Raw genomic sequence first — 22479 nt, forward strand, 5'->3', positions numbered from 1 at the left:
AACATGTAATAACAGATTAATCGCGGATTTTATCTTTTCTCACGTCCCCCTTCCTTCCTAAACTTAAACAAATCCTAGCTTTTGTTTCTTTCTCTAAGCGACATTTATATGTTGTCTGGTTCTACAAGAGCTAACTGCCATATTACACATACCAAATCGTCCATTGAATCGGCGAAAAAGCACTAATCAAATCACAACAAATTTAATTATTCTAGGGTAATATGGGATTAGGTAGAACTAATCCCGCCGGGAAGGCGGGGAAGTTGCACTTATTTTGATGCCTCTAGCTTAGTTAGGTCCATTTCCGATTCCTAAAACTAAAATCGGTGTTCGAACAATCCGATTTCTAATTCTAGAAAGGAACCGGACCGACTATATATACATATTTTAATTATTTCTTTAAACTTTTTTTATTTCTTCATAACACGAAGCATCAAGTAGTGGAAAAATAAAAGTGATTGATTTTATTAAATCGAAGCAAAACTAAACCAAATCGATTCTTGGTCGTAGGACCAATTAATCCGTCCTTGATTTCTAATTTTAGGAACCAATCCAATTTCAAATTTCACTTTGGAACTAAACTGGACGAGGAATCAATCACCTTTAAGCATAGTATCATTAATCATTTTATTAATGGGGATGTGGGGATCTCGTTTGATGTCTAAATAATAAACAACGCATTGGAATTAATTTCCATGATCATGAAATTAGTGGGATCATTCTAGTCTAATCAATCTCGAAAAGGACTAGATCATTATGACTTCATGAGCGCTGGCCTTACCTTCTGCCGACAACTTAATATTTTTGAGGATAATATTGAACTTTTCAACGTCGGTACAAGGAGCTCGTGATTGCACCAGCTTTTCCGGGGGGGAAGATCACGTGCGCTCGGCACGTGACGCCGATGTCCCTCGCGCCTGCTACCCGCGGTCCACCGGGGCTTAAGGAAAACTGCTGGCGGTGGCAGCTTGAATTCGCAGCAGCGTTGACTGACGAGTCGCCGTGAAATCGACGGCCCACGTTACGCGAACTGGGGAACCCGATGATGGCCCCCGGCGCAGCGCGTGATCAGGAGAAGAATGGACCCCACTCGTGTCTCCTCGTGCCACGGACTTTCCGTAGCTCTAGATCCCAAAAATTAACAAGACTAAAAGCCAAAAAAAGATATGAAAGAAAACCAAAGAAAATCTAATTTTGTCAGCATTAACATTTAACTTTACAAAGATTGACGAATCATGTGATGATGGGAACAAGTGAGATTATGGTGGATACCCAATATAAATATTAATCCCATTTTAATTTTTAAGGTCGAATTTCAAAAAATCTCAAATTAATATATCCACAATAATTTTAAAATTGATTTTTTGATTACCAAAAACTCAAAATTAATATATTTATGATAAATTTATCCTCCATTAATTCATATTAAATTTTAACATCAAATTACTGAATCCAATATATATTAGTTTGGAGTTTTTTAAACTATATTAATCTTAATTTTTATAGTTATCGTATATCAATTCTAGTATAAAAGAAAAAGAAAAGTTTTGCCACCCGTGTTGTGATTGATGCGATTTTCATGGTTTGCCACTCTGCCTCACTTTTCCCAACCGTCGCTTTCCCAGATCCATTAATACTCTCACACAGAATTATTTACACAGACACACCCTTTTCACCTACTACAAATTCGTTTTATCTATTTTTCCCCTAGCCAGAAAGATTGCAACTTTTGGGCACTAAATGATTTGCTCCTGACTTCATACTTTAATCATTTTGAAATTCCTTGGAGTACGAGAACTTCAGTACAGCACTCTGTCTTCATAATAACTCTCCGTGACCCCACGAAGGTCTTCTCTGCAACTCCTTTCCCACTTCCAACCTCAGAGCTCCCCTTCCTAGGTTGCCATGTATGGGCGAAGTTGCAGGTTCAGTTATGGCTTTTAATGCCGGGGAGCCTTCGCTGTGGTTACTCATGAGTGTTGCGTGATTTGGGTTCCGCTCAGATTCGAGAGAACCTCATTTTTAAGCTTGTGGAAATGGCCAATTCCCCTGTTTTGCTCGGTCTCTCGTTCTCTGCCATCGTTTTGATGGCGGGTGTCGTTCCGCTTGCAATGGCTCAACTCAGTCCGAGCGAAACCAGGGTCCTCTTTCAAATCCAGAAGCAGCTGGAGTACCCGGAAGCTCTCCAGGGATGGACAAACTGGACTAGCTTCTGTTACCTCCCGCCGTCGCCTTCTCTCACCATTGCCTGCACCGACAATCACATAACGGGGCTGACCATTGTGGGGACCAAGAACTCGTCCTCTCGCGACGGCGCGAGGCCCAATCCCGCTCGATTCGCCGTTTCTCAGCAGACTCTCTCCGCGAGTTTCTCCATCGACTCTTTCTTCACTGTGCTCACCAAGCTCTCCAACCTGACGGTGCTCTCGCTCGTGTCCCTGGGCCTGTGGGGGCCGCTTCCCGCCAAGGTCAGCCGGTTCCACTCGCTCGTGGTGCTCAACCTCAGCTCGAACTCCATCTACGGGGAGATTCCTCAGTCCATCGCTTCGTTCAAGAGCCTCAGGAGTCTTGTTCTGTCTGATAATTTGCTCAATGGGAGTGTCCCAGATCTTAAGGGCCTACCTGTTCTTGAAGAGCTGGATTTGAGCGACAACTTTCTCGGACCAGAGTTCCCGTTGCTTGGAGATACCCTTGTGAGTGTTCTGTTGAGGAACAACTCGTTCAGATCTGAAATTCCTAGTGACTTGAATGGTTTGGGTCAGCTTCAGCGATTCGATGTCTCGACCAACGAGCTTTCTGGGCATATCCCATCTTTCATTTTCAGTCTGCCTTCGATTCGTTACCTTAGTTTACAGGAAAATCAGCTCGGTGGAGCGCTTCCAACGAACCTTTCATGCGGTGGTCATCTCACTTACGTCGACATTTCACACAATCTTTTGGTTGGGAACATTCCATCATGCGTCGGGTCAAGTTCGGCGAACCGGACAGTGATCAGCTCATGGAATTGCTTGTCCGGAGGGAACTCAAATTATCAGCACACCTACTCTTATTGCCAGAAACAAGCTTTGGCAGTTGAGCCTCCGGCTAAAGCTGAGAAAAAAGGGTCAAGCATCAAACTGAGTCTCGTTCTTGGAGTAATTGGAGGCACCGTTGGAATTGCAGGGGCGTTCGGACTACTGATCATAGTGCTGGTCAGGAGAGCAGATGCACGAAGATCATTTGATAGCAAGCCCGCCAAGTCATATGCTGATGAACTGTCGTTTCGCGGCTCTCCAAAGTCAAGCATTGATTCGAGTAAGATCTCTCATCTGCACTTTAGTATTATCGCTCAGTTTATTGGAAATGACAAGGAATATCCCGTCTAACATTGACATGGGAGACAATTTTAGTCTTATTCGAATGGCCTTAAGATAACATGCAAAAATGCTGAACTCTTCGGCAGGGCGAATGCCTCAAACGATGAGGCTGATGACGTTGGGCCTCCCACCTTATCATGTTTTCACTCTGGAGGAAATTGAAGACGCAACGAACAATTTTGATCCATGCAATTTGATGGGAGAGGCAAATCAAGGACAGGTAAAGCATTTTCTTTTACAATTCAAATGTTTAGTTGAAACTCTGCGTAACACGAACGGCTAAAGAGGGATACCTTGATTTATTATGCAGATATACAAGGGTTGGCTCAGAGATGGCACGGTAGTCCTAGTGAAGTGTTTGAAACTGAAGCAGAGAAGTTTGCCACAAAATATTGTGCAGCAACTGGACAATCTATCCAAGCTAAGGCATCGCCATTTGGTCAGTCTTCTTGGACACTGCATTGTCACTTATCAGGACCACCCCAATGTGGCCAGCACGGTGTTTGTCGTCCTTGAACACCTATCGAATGGATCGCTAGCGAATCACATCACAGGTAAGATTTCAGAGAAGAAACGACCAGTTCTTGCGGCAAATGCCTGTGTCATCCGCCTGTCGGTTTCATGTTTTCTGATGTATGTGTAGATTGGAGAAGGAAAGAGATGCTCAAATGGCCTCAGAGAATGGCGATCTCCATAGGCGTGGCGAGGGGAGTCCAGTTCTTGCACACCGGGATGGCTCCTGGAATATTTGGGAATGACCTGAAGATAGACAATGTTCTGCTTGATGAGAGTCTCACCACGAAAATCAGCAATTACCACATTCCACTGCCATTCAAGGTGAGATGACCTCCATCATACTCCAAAATCTCTCTTGCATCTTTTAGCTGACGATGGTTACCTCCTCAATTTTTACAGATGGGTTCTGAAACCGCATCGAACGATAGCAGGTATTACAATCTCCAATCTCTATTAACGTTCATGTGCGTGCCGCTCGTCTTTTTTTTCGATTTCATTTTCCGCTATTATGAAGGAATTCTCAAATGGAGGTTCTCTCCTTTTTTCAGTCCAAAAGATGCAGAAAGAGAAGACATGTATCAGCTTGGGAAGATTCTCCTGCAAGTCATCACTGGGAAGCTGGTCAAGTCCACCAGTGAATTGGACGACATGAAACAACAGGTACTTGCACTTCCTAGAACAGTCGCCTATTCTCATTCACTTTTAGCATTGCAAAAGCCGAACGTTTCCGATGGAACTGATTTCTCCTGCTAATTGGAATTGCAGCTAGAGAAGAGCCTGACGGAACACCCCTCACAGCTACGCAGCGCGGCAGATCCATCCATTCGTGGCACCTTCGCATACCAATCGCTTAAGACAGCAGTCGAAGTCACGGTGAATTGCCTAACGGAAGAGCCGAGCAAGCGGCCTTCGATAGAAGATGTTCTCTGGAATCTGCAGTACTCGATCCAGGTTCAAGAAGGCTGGACCAGCAGTGAGAACCTCAGTACAAGAATATAAAGCTTCTCTTCTTGCACTATGTACTTTCAATGCTATTCCCTGTAATTACTAAGACAAAAAGAAATAAAGCCTAGTGTTCAAAAAGTACTGCTTATGTATTCTAGTGATCTCGGTTTGCGCTCATTCATTGGGGCACGCGTGTGAGCACATAGACATGGTACAACACGGGCTTCGTCACGAGGATGAAGAACTGGTGTCACTTCTGTGCACGCGGATTCGTCGTGCTAGACGAGATCTCTAGGTTATAAAATAATCAGACTTTACATTCCCAAGCTGTAAGGTGAGAACATAGTCCAAGGGAAGGAATTTGACAAATGCTAGAGAATCAGAAGAGTCAGATTTATAAGGACATACAGGATCCTCCATAACAATCTCTGCCTGCCTCATGGTACTTGGAGCACATCAGTGACACCAGTAACAAGAGCCTCATCGATCTAGCATCTCCTTGACCGAGAACCCAATGTAATCATCGATATAATTAGGAGGCTCGTGAATGAAGCAAGAAATTACATCTCGAAGTGTGATCACCCCCACAACTTCCTCCTCGTCAGACACCACGTACATCCTATGGACCGACTTCGAGGCAAGGCTGTGGATCACGCTGCCGAGTGTTGAATCAGGCTTGCATGTGATTGGCGGTATGACTTTGCCGGCTTCTTGAGTTGTCGAGATGATAGTGCTCATGAAATCCATCACAGTTAGGTGCCTGCGAAAATGTTTCTCAGAGAAAGCTAATAACGACTCCAATTACCACTGACTAGACACGAGGCAAGAGAAAGTAAGTAATGGACCAGATAAATCAGTTTCCACAGAAAGAGCTTACGAAGTGTCGTATTCTTGTTTGCATTAATAGTAATTTGTCCTACCAACAAGCTAAGACCTTCATGAATATTCGGGGAAGCTGATACTGAGATGGACTTGGATGATGCAAAAGTAATGTGACACCGCAGCATTTACCAAAGGACACTCTTTAAGAAAGGTCTAGTTAATAAGTGCCCATGGGGCCATGGGACGCACTGCAACCATACTAAATAGGGAAATATTATGATTTCTAATGCACCGTTTATCCATGTTACGAGAGAAACATCGCATTGGAAATAACAAATTTTACTTAATTGGTGCTCAACAAGTGCCCTCTTAACAAATCCATTTACCAACCAGAGAAGCTCGACCAAGTTGAGAGACTAGAGGCACTTGGTGCCTCAGTATACCTGAAATTGGTGAAAAGCTGGGGCTTCAGCAGCAGGTGACTAATATCTCTAATGCTTATGTTTCCCACGATCTTCTTCTTTGGCCCTGCCACAACCGGAACGCCACCGATCTGATTATCTCTCATCCGCTTAAAAGCCTCCAGAATCAGTTCGTCACTTCGGACGCTAACAACCTGTCCAAGCCAACAAGTGCTCCTCAAACTTAAGATCATCTATAAATCTTCTAGTTACAGATGGAGATCTTATGAATAGGATACCTCATCAGGTGACATAAAAGGAAGTCCTAATTCACCAACAGCAATTTCGGAAATGCAGTCAAACCAATCTCTTCCTCTGCAACCCTCGAGGCCTTGAATGACCGCAAATTGAGTGATGAGGTTCTTTATGTCAGGCTTTCCCAATTCAATGACGGGGACACTTCGTAGCCTGTATTTTGAAAGTAGCAGCAACACGCTCAACATCGAACTATCTTCTGCCACTGGTATGAATGGAGCCCACCGGAATGATTTGATTATCGACTTCACCTGAAACACCCCCAAAAGAACACATTTTCATATCTACTTTGAGTGACCAAGTCCACTCTACAAAATCACATACTCATACTCAGGGTAATGGCAATGCTTCACAAATTAGCTTCTTGTAATAAGCTTCAACCAGTATTACGGAACTCTGATTCAGGCTTGCAATTGACAAGCAATTTGACTATAATTTGCATTTAACACAACAACAACTCATACGCTATATTACATTAATTGTTGCTCAGAATTTAATTAGCCTTACTGGGGTGGACTTGAAGGGCTCCTCTTGCAGAATAACCCTGTAAAAATCCTGCCCCAAATTGTCCGCAGCGGTGGAAGCATCTCTACCTGGACCTTTCTCAGCAGCCACGCCCCCGGCCACAGCAGCACCAACTGCTGCAATCGTGAGCCCAGCAACTGCAGCAGGACCAGTTGCGCCCAGCACCAATGCCCCGAGAGCGCCGACTGCCCCTGCCCCCACACCTGCTGCACTCGCCGAACCTGCCATCAGAGCAGCCGCCGCGAGCTCTGCACTCTCTAACACCCACAAGATTATGGCCGAGTAGTCCACAATCCCCAAATATCTGTCTCTCCAATTTTTACTCGTTTTTGCTTCGGGGTTCCTGACTGGAGCTGACGTTAAGTTGTGCTCCGATAGAACCTTAACCGCGTCAGCTACTGAGGCATCTCCTTCGATCTCGATCACTACAACATCATTGGGTTTGCAATCCATTTCACTCAAAATTGGGATACCACAAAATATAAACTATCCCTGATCTAATCACAACAAGTACACTCACGCATTCCAAAAATCAAACTTTTATTCAACTTACAATTCCCAAACAAAATGCACATTTTCCTTCAAAACCTAAACCTTATTTTTTTCGTCCTTATAATAAGGGGAAAAAACAGAGAAATTGGTAATTAAGAAAGTGTAGTTATAACTAGTACCTTTGCCACCAGGAACTTGTGGGAATGAAGAAACCGGGATGCTTGCAAATGCAGAGGTCAGACTTTCTTGCACTGAAGGGGGCAATCTTTTCTTGGATTGAATCGTCTCAAAGTATGCATCACAGCTCGCCAGTTTCTCACTTCCCTTCATCTCTTGTGGCTGTGCCATTCCTAAAATGGCCCGACACGAATAGATCAGCAATTTCACGAAGAACACCCAAAAAATGGAAGAAGAAGAAAAAATAATGGATCTCTTCACATGCCTGAAGGATGTTCTTAGCTTCAGGGTTGTCTTGGTTTTCGCTGTTCTTCTCTCTGTTCCAGTGTCTCTCCTATGAACCGCTCTTCGGAGTTAGTTATGGCAGTTGTCTGATGTGCATGTAGCCGGGTTTCGCCACCTGTCCGCACTCGAGAGACGTGTCGCCCTCGGAGAAATGACCGTGCCGCGAGCGGGATGGGAAGCGAAAGTGGGTCGGCAGTGCCCGAATGAGCCGGACTCTAGCGCTTCGTGCCTGACCGAAGAGCTGGCATTTCCACTCGGCCCAATCACGCATTATCGTCTCGGCAGAAATTATTCAATGGACTGAATCTGATGAAACGAAAGCTAATCTATTGGCAATGCATGACCATAAAACAAAAAAAGAGGATAAGAATGATGGCCCATTTCTAACATGACCATAAGGCAATGTTCCTATGAGTTTTTGGATTAATGTTTGTTGAATCGTATGTTTTCTACATCTCTAAATTACGTATAACTAAGCTCAGTGAAGGTTCATTTATGGCTCACGTTTGCATTTGCGTTTTGTGTAATACAGTGAATTCGTATATAATTGACAGCAAAAGCAGGTATTATTCTATGCTCATTTTAGTTAGTGTTTAAAACGTTTCTGTGAGGACCCGATCCAACGAGGGGGGAGTAGTCACTGAGCCAGAAGACTTGGACAAGGCGCAGCTCCTGACAAACTTCTAAAATGGCCAAGGGGGCAAGAATGAACCGTACTATGCACCGAACATGGGTGTGCGATTATAAGATATATTTGTAAAAACTGGAATTAACTCATGGAAACGTTTTTTGACGTAACGACCAGCTTTGCGTTGAAACTTCAAAGTTAAGTGAGCCCGAGTTAGAGCATTATTAGGATTGGTAATCTCTTGAAATGGGACGGGTCAAAGCAAATAATACCTCAAGTGAATTAATTCAGAATTGTTAAAATATAGTATCAGAGCGGGATCCCCTCCAGTAGGTGTGTGGTTTAAGGATGAACAAGGCAGAGGTTGGTGGTTTTATGACGACCCAATCCGACAAGAGAGAGGAGTGGTTCCCAGGGTCAAAGGGCCTGGACAAGGTATGGCTCCTGACAGGTTTTTAAGATGGCGAAGGAGGCATGAATGAAGTGAACTATACACTGAGCAAAAGGAAAGCAATTATGAGATATATATGTGAAAACTAGAATTAACTCATGTGAAAATTGGAATTAACTCACCAGTGCACCTTTTAATGTAACAGTAAGCTTTACTTTGAAACTCCAAAGGCAAGCAAGCCTAGACTAGTACACTATAGGGATGAACGATCTTCTAGGAAAATGCTTGCCTATATACCAAAAGACAAAGCTATGAGATTCGGAATAGAACAAGTTAAAGCGAATAATATCTCGAGTGAGTTAATCAAGAGACGTCACAACTTCATCTCTCTCCTTGAATTCCAATTGAGAATATGATGCCTGTACACTTCTTGGGGTGATTTCATCTACATGCGTGACGTGGAGACCCTACAAAGATCATCTTTATCCACTTTTTTTCTATTTACTCTACCTCAAAATAGTTGAAAAGATAATGCATACACTCTCACGTTCGTCTAACTATCACATTTACATGGTTAATCCATCTAATGCAAAAAAAAGAAAAAGGAATGAAGTAAAAAAATATAATCAAGCTGCAAAAACCTTAATCAAGTGGAAGTTTAGTTTGGGGTCTTCATTACTTAAAGCTCAGGGTTCTATGTTTCTAGCATAACGTAAATTCTATTCTATGATAATTGTCTCGTTCCTTCCAAATGTCACATTTCAGAATTGGCAAGAAACTTAATGAGATGATCCTTGGTCTCGGCAGGAGACATTGAAGCACAGGCACTCTTCTTAGATGTGGATAATGCCACTGATGAATGCGGAAACCAAATCGAGCTCTTCGGTCCATGTTGAGAGCCCAAAGCCATTGGATTGTCCATGTAGCTTGAAGAAGCACACGATATACCATCAGCTTGCGGGGATGGTCGGAGTAATTCAATTGGTGTCGCTGGATCATCACCGAACTTCAAGTTCAGCCCAAAACCTCCTTCCTTTCCTTTATCACCGAGAAAGCCAGTTGCCCTGTCGCCAACGAACGAGGTCATCGCGGCTACTAACGCGGATTGGGAAGATAAATTCGAAGATGTTGCTTTCGTTACTTCAGCGCCGAACTTGTCGGCTAAAGATTGTGGATGAGAAGCTTGGGTATTGGTAACTGGCCACAATTGGGGTAGGTACAATTGATGTTGGGGTGGCACCCCATGATTTAAAACCCTAGGACCAATGCCCGAAGATGATTTATGGGTTGCGGTATCTAAGTGACTCGGCAATGATGATGAAGGTGGTGATGAGGAGAAGCTGAGAAATGTTGAAGGGAGTTTCGGTAAAGATGGGAACCATGAAGAGGATCGATATCCATCGTGATTGGAGAATTCAGGGCTCGAGGTGAGATCAAGGGTGATGGTGGGGTGAGAATTGCAAGTCGAAATCGAAGTAGAGTTAGAGAAATAAAGTCGAGGCAGCTTTGGATTTCGATCGCCCGCGAAATCGAGTCCGTACAAGCCACTAGTAGACGTGGCAGAAGCAGGGCCTGAAGACGTCGGAGATGGCAGGCTAGGGTGTTGTTGTTGTTGTGAGGTCGATGAGTGAGATTGTATCATGGAAGTGGCTGCAGATGTGGCGAAAGCCATAGCCGTGGCCGAGACAGGAAGAGGGTGGTTGTGATTCCCTTCATAAGTGGTGATCAAGACGGACATGTCCTCCACGCATCTTTGTACCTGTGATATTGCCAATTATAGTGGACATATTAATCTAAGTTTAGATCAAAAATGCATACATTTGGAAAATGGAAAAATTGTGTGCACGAAGGAGACATACTTGCTTTTGACTGGACAAGATGGCGAGACAGTGCAACGGTAGTATGATCGAGGACATGGATTTGCTTTCGCAATTTTCTGTCCGTACTTCCTCCAGTGGCATCCATCTTCCATCTGTGCGTCAAGAATAACATGCGTTTTTTTATATCATCCATTTCAATAAAATCTAATCCTAAGATTAAACCGAGTTCTTTTCAACGTATACGTAGAAGACTGTTTTCTAATGAGGTGATCTTAAAAACAAATTAGTTAATGAGTGGAAATGAATTGGGATCTTCTCAAAATAATTTATTCAATTTAGATTTTGAGATAATAACACGTCAAAATATTGAAGTGTTTGTGATATATTTGCCAAAGTGTCATGACAGATTGAGTGTATATATTCTCCTCAAATGGTCCGTCCTCATTTCCCGCTATACCATGCTTATTCCCATCTTTAACAGAATTATAGAGAAACTCATTTATCCATTGTGGTTATTGTGAAAATGAGTGGTAAAGTTGCTCGTAGCAAAGTCATAGCAGTAACAGTTAAAAATACTTACAGTGGATGCGTCACACCTAACTCTGACGCAAACCTAGCTTTCTTCAAATGGGTTTGCTCCAAAGCCTGCTCATCATCACTTCTCACGGTCTTGAGAACTTTACTTGGCGGCCATTTCTTTAAAATTTCACCTTCCTTCGTGTCTTTCGAGCTCTCATGATCACGACTCATGATCTTTCCGTCATACAAGCCAAGTGACAACTCTTGTTTCATGTCACTATTTCCATTCTTTGCGCTTTCACTCTGCATCGTTAATGTGTTTCTCCTCTCCCCCTCGGTCTTCAGTTGGCTCGAGCTCAGTCCCAGGGTGAGGGACAAGAGTTCAGCTTCTTCATTGTTTTCTTGGTTATGAGGAAGCAAAAGTTTGTTCGGTGATGGTTCCATCTCGGCCTTCTCTTCTTCTTGGACAACCTCAAAGAACTGGTGTTGTAAAGATTGGTAGTCCTTCACAATTTGGGACAACATGGACTTTAGCCTTTGGTTTTCTTCTCTGACCAGACCCATTTGAGCTCTAGCTGATTCGAGTCGATCGGCCTAAAAGGACAGAAACATCATAATTTTTTTTTTCCAGAAGACGATGATTAAATAAGTGTTCTTGATATTAAGACTGGCGCCATTGAAATATAGGCCATTTACAGAATAATCTCTCCTTACGCCTCTATCCTTTTCTCACTGTAAGTATTACTTATTATCAAAGGATAACTGAAAATGAAATATAGCTATTTGAAGGACGAACCTCGATCATGTGGTCGGATGAGTAGTAAGTTTTTGAAGTCTTTTCCAAGGGCTTCTGATCAACGCATTGATCGTCAAAAACCTGAGTGTTTTAGTAGTTTTTTTTTTTTTGGTCAGCTATTGTTTTAGTAGTTAACAGGGAAAATATATGACTAGGATCTTAATTGTAAGGTAAGTATCTCCCGGCTAATTTCATGACAAGATTATTATACTTTTCAATCTAGACATTGCATAAGAAACTTACTAGCTTGCCACGTCAAAAAGAACGAAGCACGCATCCAAAACTACTTAACTGAATTATCTGGAAAATCCGGTTGAACAATTAAATTAATCACAATATGGAAGGAAAAGATAGATCTATGCCACGTGTTGTAATTTGGAAAATTGTTATTCTTCTAGGTTAGAACTGTTAGAGGAGATCATCGCAAATTTCAGATAAATCCACCACGGGCCCCCGAGCCCGGACATAGAAGGGCCAGGCCTCTATACCTCAGGGGAGATTGGCACAGGACCCCAACATCATGACCCTCCACTTACAACACCATAAAAAGGACATTGATGTACATCATTAAAAACATGAAAATTTAAGATGGTTCCGAATTAAATTAAGAGTAATGCAACATTTCAGATGAAAAAAAAGAAAGCACACTTAATGATCATCTTAAAGCCATAATCTCCCTCGAAGTTTCAAGTTGAGGCTCTTTACCTTTTTAATTGCTGGTAACTTCTCACTATAAAGCAATGACTTGAGGCTAATCTGCCCGGTTTGATGCGGACTCCGTGTTCTTCCTGTTATATATCCCGCATTACTTAGGGCATGCATGGAATCATTTACATTCCTTTTACATTTCACAGGAACAAAACAAAAAAAAGTGTTTACATTAGGAGAACAATTTTTAAACAAAAGAATGCGTTTGGTAACATTTGGTCTGAGAATAAAAAATGAACGAAACACGTTTGGTAAATTTTATTCTTTTTTTGTTTCTTTTAATTTTTTAAACATTTTTATTTTATTTTTCATGTTTTCATTTCTTTTTTATTTTTCTTTTTTTTCGGCGGTCACCGGCCTCCGGCGACCGGCCGACGGGGGCGCGGCCTCCCGGCCACGGTGAGGCTCGCCGGCCCTCGGCGGCCCCGAGCCTCGCCGTGGTTGGGCGAGGCTCGGCGTCGCCGACGCGGGCGACGCCGAGCCTCGCCTTGGCCGGGCAAGCTCGGCCTCACCCGGATCCGGCGAGGCCGAGCGTCGCCGGCGCGGCGAGCTCGGCCTCGGCGGATCCGGCGAGGCCGAGCTCGCCCGGCCAAGTCGAGGCTCGGCGTCGCCGCGCGGGCGATGCCTCGCCACGGCCGGCGAGCTCGGCCTCGCCCGCGCCGGCGGCGCTCGCCTCGCCGGATCTGGGCGAGGCCGAGCCTCGACGGCCGGTCGCGCCGCCATGGCCGAGGCCGGCGAAAGAAAAAAAGAAGAAAAAAAGAAGAAAAGAAGAAGAGAAGAAGAAGAGAGAGAAGAGAAATGTTTCTTCAAGAAATGTTTCTAGAGCAAGAAACAACAAATTGTTGTTTCTTTTTTTTTTGTTCTTATTTCGTTCCGAAACAAAAAAAAAAAAAAACGCAACCAAACGCGTTTACTGTTCTTTTTTTTTTTTTTGTTCCCCGAACATTTTCCGTACAGAAGTGTTCGGAAACACTTTTTTGGAGTGTTTCCATGCACACTCTTAGAATATCAGAAAAATCGTATAGTTATCAATATATTCAAGACTAGAGTCAGTGTGGCACCACATTTCCCTAACGTTATGAATTTTCACAAATTAATATAGAATATATCTATGTAATGTCAAAATGTCTGGCAGCAATATGCAGACTTCTTTGAGATATATCTCGTGGAAAAACTAAAAAGAAATTATATTATATCTCTTGATATAGGAAACTCTCCATAACAGAATGCCAACTCGAAGCAGAAAACTTTTTCTGATCGATCGCTTTTTACGACACGAACTCATGATGTCCACAGAAACTAGTTGGAAAAGATCTCATGAAAGAATTTTCGCAGATAGATCTTGAAGATTAATACCTCATTAGTGCCTGTGGAAGAACTCTCAACGTCATCATCATCTTCGACACCAGCAGGCTTCATTTTCTTTTCCTCCATGGTCGTGTTCTAAAGAGAGACATTTCAAAGGCTCTCACCATCTTGGCATCTGAACTTGTTTTGAATAAGCTGTTTACAAAGGGCACAACTGTTGCTTCTTCCTATATAACTATAAGTACTACCAGCAGAACCAGCCAGATCGACAGATTGGTTCATTTAATTTTATATATTCCCTCCCAATTTTTTATTTTTTTTCAAAATCGGATATTCAAAGTCCAAGTTGCTTTTGCTTAGAGCATGTTACTCTTTAAGAAATGTCAACCACTCATAGACTATGATGAAGCTGCAAGGAAGTGACTCATTCAATCCCCATAGCTGAACCTTCATTTTCGGATTAGGAAATGACAATGAAACGTTGGACTTCGCATTTTCCATACATACACAACCACCGCATCTTAGTCAGACTTTAGCGGTTCATCAGCAGCAGCTACGACCCTGATGACCATGTGGGTCCCTGTAGCAATTGAATTTGATATCTTGATGCTTATCTTTTGCAAAGTTCAACCTCTGTGACATCATCAATGCTTCATTTTTCTGATATTTACTTTCGCAATGTCCCTCGATTTTCACTGACCTTATTAATTGGCTTGACTTGAAGTGAGCCCTTTGGAGCAAGGAAAGGTCTTGTAACAAGATAGGAAGGAAGATTAAATTGGGTGGTGTGCCGTTGGCATAGGTCAAGAATTTCCTTTGACTTTATTTCATGAGATGATCGTTGCTTTCACATATTTTAGAGTTTTCTAGATCTTAAAATCGAAAAGGAAGGAGACATCAATAAGCAAGATGAAGCCTTCAGGGGCGAAACACTTCCCAAGCATTCAAGGGTCGAAACTGCGGATTGGAGCTTGCTATTAAACTACCAGCAGTTGCAAAAGTAACAGCTATATTAGATGCACGTGGTGCGTGTAGTGACAAGATAACATATAAGAATCCTAATTAATTCTATGTAAACACGCATACCCTTCATCTACGTGCATCAATATAAAACTCCACGTGTAATATGAATGCCATTTTAATTCTCATAGAAGACACAATTGAAATATGAATTGCCTCGTATAATATATGAATAAAAAAAGCTAAACACGTTGTCCAATGTGTTGTAAATAAGAAGGAAAGAGAATTTGGTTAAACCCTCCTCAAAGTCTTCTGATTTATGAACAGACGAATAATGAGTAACTTTTAAAGTTTATGATTAAGCTTCATTTTCACTTCATTTCGGGCGAAACATTAGTGCCGGCTCAAGTAATTAAACATCATGTAAAGGATACACCTACGATTCCGATGAATTGGATCAACTAATTTAAACCTAAACACGGTCACCAAGACCTAGTCAAACTAAAAATAGAATAAAGGCATTTGAATATGTATGATCCATTCTCTTACGTTTGAAATCGATTAGGCCATCACAGTTCCACGAGCATTTCAAAAAATATAATATATAAAATATAGAATAGGAAGGAAGTTGACTGAAAATTACGAGCTTAGTATTCTCCTAAGGAACGTTAAATTATCAATTATTGGATGAAAGCACTTTGTAAGCATGATCTAATCCATTGACTCTAAAAAAAAAAAAAAAAAAAAAAAAATCCCCATTTTTAGATCCGTTCGCTCTACACAATGTTTGAGCTAGTATTGACACATACTAGTATATGAATATATTTAATTTTCCAAGTGCGTAATCTTAGGTAGAACCAGTAAACCAAAACATGACTCTTGCGGCTCATTTTTCAATTATAATGTCATTCTCTGGCTAATGTTGAAACCCTAATTTTTGTCTCTCTTTTTTTTTTTTTTTTTTTTTTTTGGGGGTGGTTTTTTCTCTTGATTTAGAATTATGGAATACACACATGATAAACGACTTGGCCCTATTCACATTAGAGGCATCATGGCTGTTCAAGAGAATAATATGTTCGCTTTAGCAAGATTATATTCAATTAAATTAGGTTAGACTCTCTCTTTTACTACTCCTTGAGGTGAAATATCGCATGAGTGTAATATGTACATATATCTCATATACCATTGAAGAGCGTAAAAGATTATTTACTCGAGCACTTGATTTTATTAGGACCTAATAAATACAATTTATTTGAAGATAGACATTTCATTATACAATTCTTGACTGCTGTCATTAGTTGGAAGGCATTGCCTTCGATTAAAATACATAATCCGGTCTGTTTCATTTTATTCTATAAAGAATCCATAATGTAGACTTAATAATCAGAAAGAAGAAAAGGTACATATCCAACTAAGTTGGTGACGATATCCTAAACAATTGCAACTAAGTCGGCGAGTCATTAAATTATCCCAAAAAATGTATATATAAGAAAAATATTCGGGGGTTCTCTAACTTAAGAAATCAATTTCCAAAATGTCAGGTTCAAAATACTCAAATCAGCAGCCCATTGACCTACTTGAATCTTACTACACCACTTGGGATGTGCATGTGATTAAATTTTGATACACCCAATAATTAAAAGAAGGATACAGGTGTGCCTATATGAGCTGTCAATGTCAAACTATATTAAAGAAATGCAAGTTGATACCCACAAATGGACATGACCAATTAAGGATGTGTTTAATTAAGTGAATGTTTTTCGGAATTAGTTTTCTGAACTTGCACCTGTTTAGTCCGCCGAAAATACTTTCTAGTTAGCAAAAATATTCATACATAAGACTAGGAAGCGAATTCCTAATACTAAAATGAACATTTTCCAGAATTGCTCCTTTCTTCCAAGTTGACTCGAAACCGACTCGTCTCTCTCCTCTCTCTGTCTGCTCGTGGCTCTTCACCCTCCTCTGCTTTGAAGTAGATGATGATTGTTTTTAGATCGAACTCGCTCACCCTTTCCCTAACACGGCCGACACCACCAGAGGCGTCGGCATCCGCGCCTGTTGAGGTCCCACAAACTGACGCCGCCGAGACGACGGCGCAGGTCTCTGAGTCGTGATCCGAAAACGGCTTTTCACTAGGTCAGGGAGTTGCGAACCGTATTGTCGCCATACGACCTTGTGGAGTTCTGGAGCTAGACATGAAAAGCTCTGAGCTTGAGAAACCGGTACTCGAGGTGAGAGAGCTTGTTGTATGGAGCGGCGCCGTTGCTGGAGCAGCAAACGGAAGCCGAGGACCTTGGTCCGATCAGTTTGGTGCTGAAGTTTTTGAAGATCCTCTTCAGAGCACGAACGGAGCTCCCTCTAGCAGAGCCGCCGTGGTCGAAGTAGTCAATGGCGAGGGAGGTGGTGTAGATCTAGGGGACAACGAGGCGAAGTGCTTGACGACGGAGGAGCAAAGGAGGAGAGCGTCCTCAAGTGAATCGAGTCGGATGACTTACAAGAGAAATCCATATTTCATTTCGGTATAAAATTGAAATTATTTTCCAAATGAAATCCGGACACTACAAAATGATTTTGGTCTATATTACTAAATAAAGAAAAACTAAATATATTTTTAAAAATTGAATTCTCATACAATATTTTCCTCTATCATTAAGTTTTTTTTTCCTAAAAAGACATATCATTTGCGGAAAATGAATCATTTATCATTTGGATTAATTAGCCAATAAAAAATATTTTTATTATTGACAATAATTTATGTATAGTTATTTTCATCTTTTGTTAATTTATTTTTGCAAATAATAGAAGCGATTAATTTAAAAAAAATTATAATTATTTATTTTTCATGTACTTAATTTTTTAGAAAAGTGGGCCAAGCTAAGGGTTCGATTTAGAAGACTGCGTTGACCTCGTGTCCGTTTTAAATCTCTTCGGTCTGTCCATATCTCTCTGACACCATCCCTCTGGGCGTTCATACTTATCCATTCCCAGGTCAATACGAATCTGCACGCAGACATACACATTACATTTATACTTTTGAATTTTGCAATCGATCACAATTCAAAACAGCCCACGTGGTCCAGCCCGTGTCCACACCAGACATGTTTGGAACAAGGATGAGACCACCTCAACTAGGAACCATCCAGAATCAAACCGGCTTGGTCCGGTTTCTGGTTTCATAAAAATGAAACCAGTGATTTTCGATTCAGCTCTCGGTTATAGGAGGAAACTGGATTAGTTCGACTATTTTTGAAAAAAAAAAAAATATATATATATATATATATGTATTAAATTGTTTAAAATGACAATGATAACATAATAACAACTCTATTTCTTTTTAATTTTATAATTTTTTTTTGGGCTAAGTAATCAATTCCATGGGATCAAGTCAATCCAGTCTAATTCTCAATCCTAAGACCATTCGGTCCAGTCCCTAGTCCCAAAAATTGGGAACCGGTCCTCCTAATCCAGTTCCCGATTCCTAGGTGGGACTAAACTGGATCGAGAATTGATCACTTCTAGTTTGGAAAGACCACCTCGGAGATGACTGCAGGAATTCATCTTGGGCTTTATATACATGCTTTCTTTGGATAGGTTCGATTCCATGTATGGATTTGTCAACATTTTAATTGAAACAACAGGATCATATTAGTTGACAAAGTCCTATTCGACTTCAAACGAAAACATCACAGACGGCGTGCTCCTGCATTCCAAACCTTCGATGCATTTCTCTGTATTTCAGAAATTTAAGGATGGCATACGGTGTCCTACGTCGAGCATTGACATTCTTTCTGCAATTATTCTTCAATCCGTCAAACTCGTGATCAGGTCCAGTTCAAATCTTACATTTATAACATGTAGTCCACATTATTTATTTTTATGGATCTGGAACTGCGATGTGAAGACATTGCTTCTTCCTTTAAATAGGAATATCAAGATACAGCAAAGGTCAGTTCATTCTAATGATGGTTCGTCATAGTAAGAGCAATGAATCAATCAGTTCTTGAACGGCACTTTCGGCGGAGAGGATCCCTCGAGAAATGCTTTGAACAAGGTGAGAGCTTGCGAGGGCGAAGTATATGGGACCTCGTGAGCCGCTCCTCTGACCGTGGCGAATGTCAGGTGAGTCACGTTCTTTCCTTCTCTTGAGCTACCAAATGACTGAGTCCATCCACCAACCTGATTTATGACACGAGCGTCACTGATGTTTTTAAGAATGTATACGGTCAAGTTTGGAAGCATATTTAACAATGGACGAAAACATTCTCTTTCCTTTGCACCGTGGCGTGTCTGGTTAAAAGAACATAGACAGGAAGAGAGCCTAACCTGCATATTATCGTACCAAGGTGCGTATTTACCCAAGGATGTGAATTTCAAGTCTCGAGCGATCATGCTGGCGATCATCCTCGTCTGTGTCAATGGTATTTTCGAATCTTGATCGCCACTGCAATGTGCAGCCCAATTTCACGTTATCGATTGACATGAGTAATGCGACACTGATGTTTATGTTCATGAATTCGAGGCATGTTTCCACAACACATACAATGATACTTCTGACAGGAAAACGAAACATGTCGGGGTAAGGCAATTCATGTCCACGACTTACCTGAAGAGGAGGACTCGCAGATGCTTCTTGATTAAGGCCGATAAAAGAGGTGTGATGTCGATGCCTATATCGACGTCATGATAAGAAAGAAGCCTGCCACGTTCCACATGAAACAACATTTAGAAACAGAATGTGTGGTTCCGACTGAATCAGGAAGGTAATACAGCAGAGGTGGGCAGAAAGACCCTGAACAGAATTGCCAAACCGATGGCAGCTTCGTTGTATTGGCGTGGAGTGCTTTCTGAACCCGAGGATTGTTGAGGTACGAAAATATATATTCCCAGAGGCACGGATCAGTTAGAACCATCCTTCGAGCTAGCTGCTCACAAGAAAAGACGATACTTGATGAATCAGGTCAAGGCCTAAATTCTGAGCAGTCCTATCTGTGAGTCAATACCATAGGGATGCTCTCATGGTTTTGTTCCTAGGTTGTCCCATTCTTATGCTGTATGCCGGCTCAGTTGAAATTTTAAGAGGTGTATCTTAATGAGTGTATGCAAGCGGCTTTGGTACTCTAAACGAAAACTATCACAAGAAAATCTCACTAATTGCATGCTCATTTTGCAGTACTCTTTGCCGATGTTTCTTCGTGTATTCTTTGTGACTTTGATATTGAAGACGTTTTAGCTAGAAATGTCTTCAAGCGTATCCCTATGGTATGTAACCCAAGCAAAATCCTAGATATTAGGACAGATCTTCCAGAGAGTCAAACTCACTTTGGCGTGATACGCATCCCACGCGCTGCTAGAAGCTGATTGCATCGCAGCAGTCCCAGAGAAGCAATTAGGTGCGAGCACATCGCCTGGATCAGTAAAATTCCCCAATTCCTCCATCTGCCTCTCCAACACCCCTGCACATTCCTTTGAAATTTTGTGATGGATTAGCTCCGTCCGGTACCTGGAGTCATTGCACACCGTCTCCTTCAGCTTCAATGTCTCGTCCGAAATGACACCATGGGACCACAAAAATGTGGCGCCATCCACACTAATCCGTAAATCGAGAAGTGGGTTGCCAAGCTGCATCAATGAACAGAAGATGCGATCTCTTTCGTCAGGTAATGAGCTTGAAAATCAAACGCAGAAAGCTGCCAAATCGAAAACATGCGATCCGAATGAGCAAAGTATCGTTAACTGCTATCGCCTTAAGCTTGATCGGTTTCCCATGGGACTGCTTATTGTAGTCCAGCACCAGAGCTGCAAGCTGCGGTACGTAGTGGCCTACAATCATGTTCTACACATATCAGTTTGCTCGGGAGGAAGATTAACAATCACATCCACACAGAGGTCGAGAGACTAGAGGAATCACAACTATTACCAGCGTAGCTCTCCCCCGACAGATATAAATCTGAGTCTCTATATTCCGGATATTCTTTATACCAACCGAGAAGGAACTGCATGTTTGCTCTGGCTGCAACGTGAAAGGACGTCTGTCTTACTACGAATGCGAAGGCCGCTAAGCTCTCGTTACTTTCAAGAAGAAGAAAAATCGTTATGAACAAATAAGATGTACCGGTGTCTGCATCTGTCCAATTGACGTAGTCCGAAGTTGTGTTCGAGTATGAAAACCCAACTCCGATGGGGGATTCCACGTACAGCATGTTCGACACTACCCAAATTGCGATTGAAAGAGTGTAAATAACCCTCAACAACTTTCAAGAGTCCGTTCCATGACAACATGATCGATTGGTGAATGAAATAAGTACCTTTATTCCAGGAAAATTCATTCTTCGTCAAGCCACCGTCCCCAGCTGGTCGAAACGGACCGTGCTCTTCGAATGCACCGAACCCAAGAGAAGAGCAACCGGGGCCTAAACCAAAGTAAATCAGAATTGGCAAACAATGGCGCAAGCAGTAATGAACTAGCACTAGGACTACCATACCGCCGTTGAACCACAACGTTAGAGGATAAGATGAAGGGTCTCTAGCATCGGCTTCCACGAAGTAATAGAACAGAGCATGGCCACGTCGAGGATCCGTGACGATGTAACCAGAGTGCTGCTTGAAAGAAACGCCATCTGGCTGACCGGGGAGCTTCTTGATGAGCTCGGCCGTTGATGTGGAGGAGAAGAACAAAGGAATGACACCATTCACGATCACAATAAAGTACCAAATCATCATTTACAGGGACTGAAGGACTCTGAGGTGCTTCCGGATGAAACTTCACCACCCGAGAACTGATCTAATGATAAAAATAACAGTTGTGCAGGAATGGATCTTCCTTTGACAAAATTGAAAATATATGTCAAGTTTAAGCACACAAGGAAAGTTTAGATTTTCTACTTTGAATAGGAAAGTTTAGATCTTCTACTTTGAATAGGTTTCAAAGTTTCTTAAATAGAAATTTCCCATTTTGGATCCAATGCTCGTTGTCAATATATAAGAATTGGATCTTCCTGATGAGGAGTTGAGGAGCTTCCAAATGACACTTCACCACCCAAGAACATATCTAATGATAAAATTATAGTGGAATGGATCTTTCTTAGACTCCACTGAAAATATATCTCGAGTTTGAATTTGTGATGGAGAGTTTTATAATTCAAGTAGATTTTCTATTTTGAATAAGTTTCTAATTGAATGGTTTCCTAGTTTGAGAAAGTTTTCTAAAAGAAATTTTTTATTTTGAATCTTATTACTAGATTGGTGGTTCCCAATTCCAAGTGTGGACTCAAACCGGAGCGGTATACATATATACATATATATGTATATATTTTTTAATTTTAACTTTTCATATCAAAATCCTAGTTTCTTCTTTATCTCTTTCCATCGCTCACCTCTCTCACTCTCGCTCTCAATTGCTTCCAGCCTCGGACCTTGTCGCTCGCTCTCAATCCTCATGCCTTTTCGAAGTGGAGACATTTCACAGTTCGGTTCCCAAGTGAGTCTATAGAATCAATGGGCGTTTTTCAGTTCTAA

At 41.8% G+C, this 22479-nt stretch overlaps 3 protein-coding genes across 3 annotated transcripts; 1 reads left to right on the forward strand and 2 right to left on the reverse strand.

Annotated features, from left to right (window-relative positions):
• The first annotated feature begins 1768 nt into the window (after nt 1-1768).
• Nucleotides 1769-4958, forward strand: LOC104453972 (probable LRR receptor-like serine/threonine-protein kinase At1g14390). The gene is made up of 7 exons (XM_010068642.3): nt 1769-3294; nt 3443-3576; nt 3667-3910; nt 4000-4193; nt 4272-4303; nt 4421-4532; nt 4638-4958. The coding sequence occupies exons 1-7, from the start codon at nt 2037-2039 to the stop codon at nt 4869-4871; spliced, it is 2208 nt and encodes a 735-aa protein (XP_010066944.2). The 5' UTR covers nt 1769-2036; the 3' UTR covers nt 4872-4958.
• A 339-nt stretch (nt 4959-5297) lies between these two features.
• On the reverse strand, nt 5298-7720 carry LOC120295409 (SNF1-related protein kinase regulatory subunit gamma-1-like). The gene is made up of 5 exons (XM_039316530.1): nt 7552-7720; nt 6863-7305; nt 6340-6606; nt 6083-6255; nt 5298-5577 (listed from the first exon to the last, which is right to left on the reverse strand). The coding sequence occupies exons 1-5, from the start codon at nt 7718-7720 to the stop codon at nt 5298-5300; spliced, it is 1332 nt and encodes a 443-aa protein (XP_039172464.1).
• An 11237-nt stretch (nt 7721-18957) lies between these two features.
• LOC104455759 (serine carboxypeptidase-like 45) lies at nt 18958-21684 on the reverse strand. Its single transcript, XM_018877298.2, has 10 exons — nt 21447-21684; nt 21270-21374; nt 21077-21172; nt 20882-20974; nt 20699-20784; nt 20284-20583; nt 19768-19886; nt 19568-19660; nt 19288-19405; nt 18958-19140 (listed from the first exon to the last, which is right to left on the reverse strand). Exons 1-10 carry the CDS (start codon nt 21682-21684, stop codon nt 18958-18960), a joined length of 1431 nt encoding a protein of 476 aa, XP_018732843.2.
• Between the last annotated feature and the right edge of the window lie 795 nt (nt 21685-22479).

The sequence above is a fragment of the Eucalyptus grandis genome, chromosome 7 (assembly GCF_016545825.1).
Source record: "Eucalyptus grandis isolate ANBG69807.140 chromosome 7, ASM1654582v1, whole genome shotgun sequence".
NCBI lineage: Eukaryota > Viridiplantae > Streptophyta > Magnoliopsida > Myrtales > Myrtaceae > Eucalyptus > Eucalyptus grandis.